Source organism: Mercenaria mercenaria, unplaced genomic scaffold (assembly GCF_021730395.1).
Source record: "Mercenaria mercenaria strain notata unplaced genomic scaffold, MADL_Memer_1 contig_2933, whole genome shotgun sequence".
Lineage (NCBI taxonomy): Eukaryota > Metazoa > Mollusca > Bivalvia > Venerida > Veneridae > Mercenaria > Mercenaria mercenaria.
This window is the reverse complement of record NW_026461026.1, coordinates 52,474-58,473: the sequence shown is the minus strand read 5'-3', so window position 1 is coordinate 58,473 and position 6,000 is coordinate 52,474. Positions and strand designations below refer to the sequence as shown.

Below are 6,000 nucleotides of genomic sequence, written 5' to 3'. Positions count from 1 at the left end.
AATATGCTATTTAATTGCTAGAAATAAATGTGCAAAGTGTCCTCGTCCTATGCAACGTGACGTCACTAACTTGCTCTACGAGCACCTTGCGAATAGTTAGCGGAAATGCTATTTGTGAATCTCGTGTTTTGGAAGTACCAGAAAAACAAATTTTACAGTTGTTAAACGAGAAACGCTAATGGTTTGGTTCGAATCTGCAAATCATAAGAATTAGGGCCGCCACACCCCATATTTAGATTCTCAACGGAAGAACGGTAATTATTAGACTACAAAATTATTTGCGTGTTTCAAATCAATAACAAAAGACATACCAGCATTTGTTTGATGCATGAGATTTATTGGCAAATCCACCGTCTTTTGTTTGCTTTCCTTGGTCATCCTCCAAACAAGCTGGCTTGCCTCTACGTTCCTAGCGCTCTGTATCGTCCACGTGGCATGTAGATCTAGCTATTCAATTTAACATCGATCTGAAACGCTAGCCAGTACACCTTAAATTCAACTGTGAATATTGCACGTGATCTGAAGTTAATATAATGCTTGAGTGGTTCCCAGACGCTAAGGCGTTCATCATTACTCTATTGTGTTTAGACAGGTAACCAATAAATCACAAAACCAGAATACTTGACAACAACGATAGTTTCTAGTTTACACACGTAGCAACAAGATCCATTCATTTCGTGAGAAAATAAATGTAATTATTTTTAGGCAAAATAATTTTTATTATTATAAATGCATTGTTAGGTACTATATCGCACAATGACAATAACTTTTGTCACTAGAGATAACGGCGTTTAAATAAAAGATTGTAATTATTCAAATTATACATGAACTGATCATAGTCACATATTTAGCATACATTTGAATACTTTTTGTTTGTTACAAGTGATAGTTAATCTTGAAATTATGAACTAAATTAGTTATAAACAAGTGAAATATCACATTGTGACATACAAATGTCTTCCTTATATCCGAGTTTGATATATCTGTGTTGTTTTCATATACAATACATTTAGGAAAAAATTTGGCCAGAAAAATGAGTTCCTTATACCAGAGTTTGCTATAAGAAAGTTTTACTATATATGCCAAATTTAAAGTCAATAATTATCTTGAATAGTAATTAAGCTTTGTTCCAGACATGAAATATGAGTGGCAAATTTTACCTTTTACCTTCATTGTGACCTTGACTTTTGACCTACCGATCTGGTTCATGCGCTCTGATCATCGCCACTTTCTTATATGCAAAGTTTACAGTCAATATCTGATGGTTAATGAGTTATGCTCTGGATACAAAATATGATTGACAGACAGGCAGACAGAAAATATATCCATTTTTCAAAAATGGGCCCATAAAAATGCACCTTCCTTTGTTAGACTAACTTAGTACACTGTACATGCACAAATTAATCCAAGATGTTCAAACCTAAATCCTGCCTAAATGGACCTAATTTCTAGTTTCTAAATTTAAGCTCTAGATTTTGATAATGCTTACCTTCAGCATTAGCCTGAGTTGGAACAAACTGTTTTGCTTTCAGTTTTTTAAGTATATCAGAAGCAACGGGCTTAAAGAACTCGAGAACTTCATCCTCCATAGGCACAAACTGAAGAAAGGCACACACAGCTTCCATACTGCCAAATTCAGGATGGGTCTGCAATGTATAGAATAGCAAGTGGACATGCTGATGACATGCAAAAACTAAATTTCACACTGATCACTCGTGAGGTTTGGTGAACTTCAGCCTAATGGTATACGTCAAGTAGTAAAAACAATGTAAAATACAACAAATGAAGGGCCATAGCTCAGCTGACAACAGCTGTCCATAAATCAGCATGCTAGACTTTTCTCAGTGCTTGATGCTGAATGAGAGCTTTGCCAGTAAAAACTTTATAAAACTTTAACCAAACAGTTCTAAGTTAAAAAGGGGCATAATTCTGTCAAATTTCAAATCAAGAGTTATGGGGATTGTTTCTACTGGTGTAGACTTTGATAGTAAATAACTATTTTAAGTTTCAAGTCAAAAGCTTTGATAGTAACAGAGATATTTGACTTTATCAAAAACTTTTATAACTAAAACAAAAATCTAAATTAAAAAGGGGCATAACTCTGTCAAAATTCAAATCGGAGTTATGGGGATTGTTTCTCCTGGTGTAGACTTTGATAGTAAATAAAATTTTTTTTTTTTTTTATTTTTTTTTTCATTTGGAACCTCGTTTAAGGCCCGTTTATTTGTCACAATGTATTTACATTACATTTCAATATACAAGAAATATCTTGTACTATTTTTAACAAGTACATAAATTATAATAGTAGTTTTGGCCATTTCTAGAAAATGTAGTTGTTAGAAATAACGATATGTCGATAGGTTAGTAAACTGAGAGAAAAAAAAAAAACATGAAAGGAAGAAAAAAAAAACAAGTAAGAAGACTACAGTGGTATGCAGACTTTGTTGTTTAAAGTAAAGGGATGAAACATTTCCAATCGTTATTGAAAATATTAAGACGGTTGTTATGAAACGCTGTATATTTTTCTAGTTTTAATCTGTTTATCAGCTTTTGTTTAAAATTAGTTATGTCTGGTACTATTTTCTTTATTTCACATTTGTATATAAAGTGTTTTGAGAGCACGAGTATTATGAGGTAACCTTGCTTTTTGAGTGAAAAAATGTCAGAAACTTATTCTGTTGTACCTGGATATCACAATCATTCAACCATTTGAAAGTTTAGTTCCAAAATTTCTGAATCTTTGTACAGTTCCAGAACAAATTATTTGCATTGTTATATTTTGTGGATTTTTGTTGAAATTTATTTTGCTCCATGAAATAAGGATATCTTTTAAGAATGTATTTTCCAATTTAAATTTTAAAATATCTTTTTCATTTAAGTTACATTTAAATAGATTTATCTCTGAAATTTTTTCCAATCTTTTGTTTGTTATTTCTTTCCACTTTCCATTATTGGAATTGTTTTTTATCCTTTTTATCCAGCTAGCTTTGATAGAATTCAAAAATATTGGTGATAGAATTCAAAAAAGCTTGATAGTAACAGAGATATTTGACCTTATCAAAAACTTTAACTAAAAATTCTAAGTAAAAACAAGAGCGCCGCCAAGCGGGGCAATATACGCCCGAAGGGTTACATCAGAGGATGGGTGCAAAATTTAAAGAACTTGACTGTTGAAGCCCAAAGGACAGGAACAACAAAGAGAAGAAATTCCAAAAAAAAATTCTAAGTCCACAAAAAAATCCTTACCAGATACAGGTATGTCAAAATATACCTAACTAGAGCTATCACTAAAGGTGATGAATGTACCCCCCGCATGCACTGACACAGTACATTGCAATTTGATGCACACAAGATTGCATAATTATGTGGACTGTATGTATATAGACTGTATGTATACAGTATAGTAACAAAAAACAAATATAGACTGTATGTATACAGTATAGTAACAAAAAACAAAGTCCCATAACTATGCAGAATATTTATCTAAAAGAACGTAACATGCACCATGCACAACTAGGGTTGGTACTGATCACTTGTGTGAAGTTTCATTAAATTGTGTGCAAGGGTTTGGAAAATTAGGTGCACACAAGACTGCATATGCAGACTGTATGTACATAGTACGTTAACAAGAAACAAAGTCCCATAACTCTGCAAGTTTTGTCGTTGAAAGAACCTTACATGCCCCATGCACAACTACTGTTGTTACTGATCACTTGTGTGAAGTTTCATTAAATTGTGTCAAGGGGATGAGGAGAGATGGTGCGCACAAGACTGTGCCGACAGACAGACAGACAGACGGACAGACAGACGGACGGACGGACAGCCAGACAACCTGAAACCAGTATACCCCCCCTTACAACTTTGTTGTCGGGGGGTACAGAAATTGGAGGCACCATCCATGTTGTACCATAGAAAAGTAGTCTCGGGTTTTCCCTACAGCCAATAATACAAAAGTTTGAAAATAAGCTATTTATAGTAACATAAACGGGAAGTAATTAAAAAATTTTTTGTTGTAAGTGAATAAAAAAGGGATCTGCCAAATAAAAACAAGAGCACTGCAATGCAGAGCAATATACACAAAGCAAAGTCATATATGACCTTTGACCCCTAAGTGTGACCTTCACCTTGAAGCGAGTCATCTGAAACATGCGCTCTGCCATCGTCTCAGTGTGGTGAACATTTGTGCCAAGTTTCTTTGAAATCCTTCAAGCAGTTCAAGAGTTACAGAGCGGACACGAAACAAACTGATATGACCTTTCACCCCTAAGTGTGACCTTGACCTTGAAGCGAGACATCCAAAACATGCGCTCTGCATGTCGTCTCTGTGTGGTGTATATTTGTGTCAAGGGGTTCAAGAGTTACAGAGCGGACACGAAATTACTAACAGACGGACGGACAGACGGACCCTGGGGGTATAACATAATACGTCCCTTCAGGCGTATCAGTCAAAATTCAAATCAGAGTTATGGGAATTGTTTCCCCTGGTGGGGGGGAGGGGGTTCTTTGAAAAGTCGGGCTTAAAATCAATGAACCAGACCATTCAAATTAAGGCTTGGCACTGATTACTCCTGTAAGATTTGGTGGAAATCTGCCAAATAGGATAAGAAATGTGGCCAAAACATCATAAAATCTGATGTATTAACAGCCATAACTCTGCTAAAAACCATCAAACTGTAACAAGCAGAAGATATGTACAAGAAGGCTTGGTAATGACCATTTTGTGCAGTTTGGTTAGGAGCATTTTCACAGACAATGTAAAGTATGACAAATCAAGGGCCATAACTCCATTGAAAATCAATGAACCCAAAAATTTAAACAATATTGCGCAATGAGGCTTGGCATTGACATTCTTCAAAGGTCTGATGGGAATCCACCCAATTTTATTATAGAAGTGGCCAAAACATCATAAAATTTGACAAACAAGGGCCATAATTCTGCTGGAAATCACCGAACTGGAACATGCCAACAATACACACAACGAGGCTTGCCAATGATCACTCTTGTGAAGTCTGATGTAAATCTGCCAAGTTGTGCTGCAGCAGTTGCATGGACAAACTTTTTGATAGGCTGACAGACTAAATATGTCTCCCACAATACATATAGGAGGAATACATAACTAACGAATGGCCTGTAAAGAGGAAACTATGTTTGTAATTATGTCTCCCCCATAAAATGGGGGAGACATATTGGTTTAGCCTTTGCTGTCCGTCTGTCCACAGCTTGTCCAGCTTTCGCAGGTCAAACTGCTGGCCGTATTTTGAGTGATCAGTACCAACCCTAGTTGTGCATATCGCTGACATGTTCTGCTTTAGTGCACAAAATGGCCGCTAGAGCTAGAAATAGAAAAATCTTGTCCGGCTTTCACAGGTCAAACTGCTGGCTGGATTTCAATGAAACTTCACAGGAGTGATCAGTACCAAGCCTAGTTATGCATATCGCTGGCACGTTCTGCCTCACAGCACAAAATGGCCACCAGAGCTAAAAAAATTTAGAAAAATCTTGTCCGGCTTTCACAGGTCAAACTGCTGGACAGATTTCGACGAAACTTCACAGGAGTTATCAGTACCAAGCCTAGTTGTGCATATTTCCAACATGTTTCCGCTTTGCTGCACAAAATGGCCACAAGAACTAAAGGTATACATAGGCTGGAGACATACGTTTTTGTGAAAAAAAAACACCTTAAAGTTTTCAGTATTATTAGCTGCTGACCACAGGCAATCACAGTGTGAAGTTTAAAGGTTGTAGGTTAAGAATATTCCAGTCATTGATGAGAAACAATTTTCCACCTCAAGGTCACTGTTGACCAAATCACTACAAAACTGTAAGGAGTAACTTGTTGGCAACAGGCAATAATGCTATTAAGTTTCAGCTGTAGGTCCTAACATGCTCAATGTAACTCACAATCTCAAGGTCACTTTTAATTTAACGTAGCTGTAACTTCTTTAACAACAGTAATCATCAAATAACTATAGGCAATCATACTCATGAAGTTTGAAAGCT

The 6,000-nt window shown here is 35.9% G+C and overlaps 1 protein-coding gene across 1 annotated transcript in view; it reads right to left on the bottom strand.

Moving 5' to 3' along the window:
- Positions 1-876: 876 nt before the first annotated feature.
- Positions 877-6,000, bottom strand: part of LOC128552593 (uncharacterized) — a 46,675-nt gene continuing 41,551 nt past the window's right edge. Inside the window, exons 21-22 of the mRNA XM_053533641.1 lie at positions 1,490-1,646; positions 877-983 (exon numbers count right to left, since the gene is read on the bottom strand). Coding sequence (XP_053389616.1) covers positions 877-983; positions 1,490-1,646 — 264 coding nt within the window. The remainder of the gene's footprint in view (positions 984-1,489; positions 1,647-6,000) is intronic.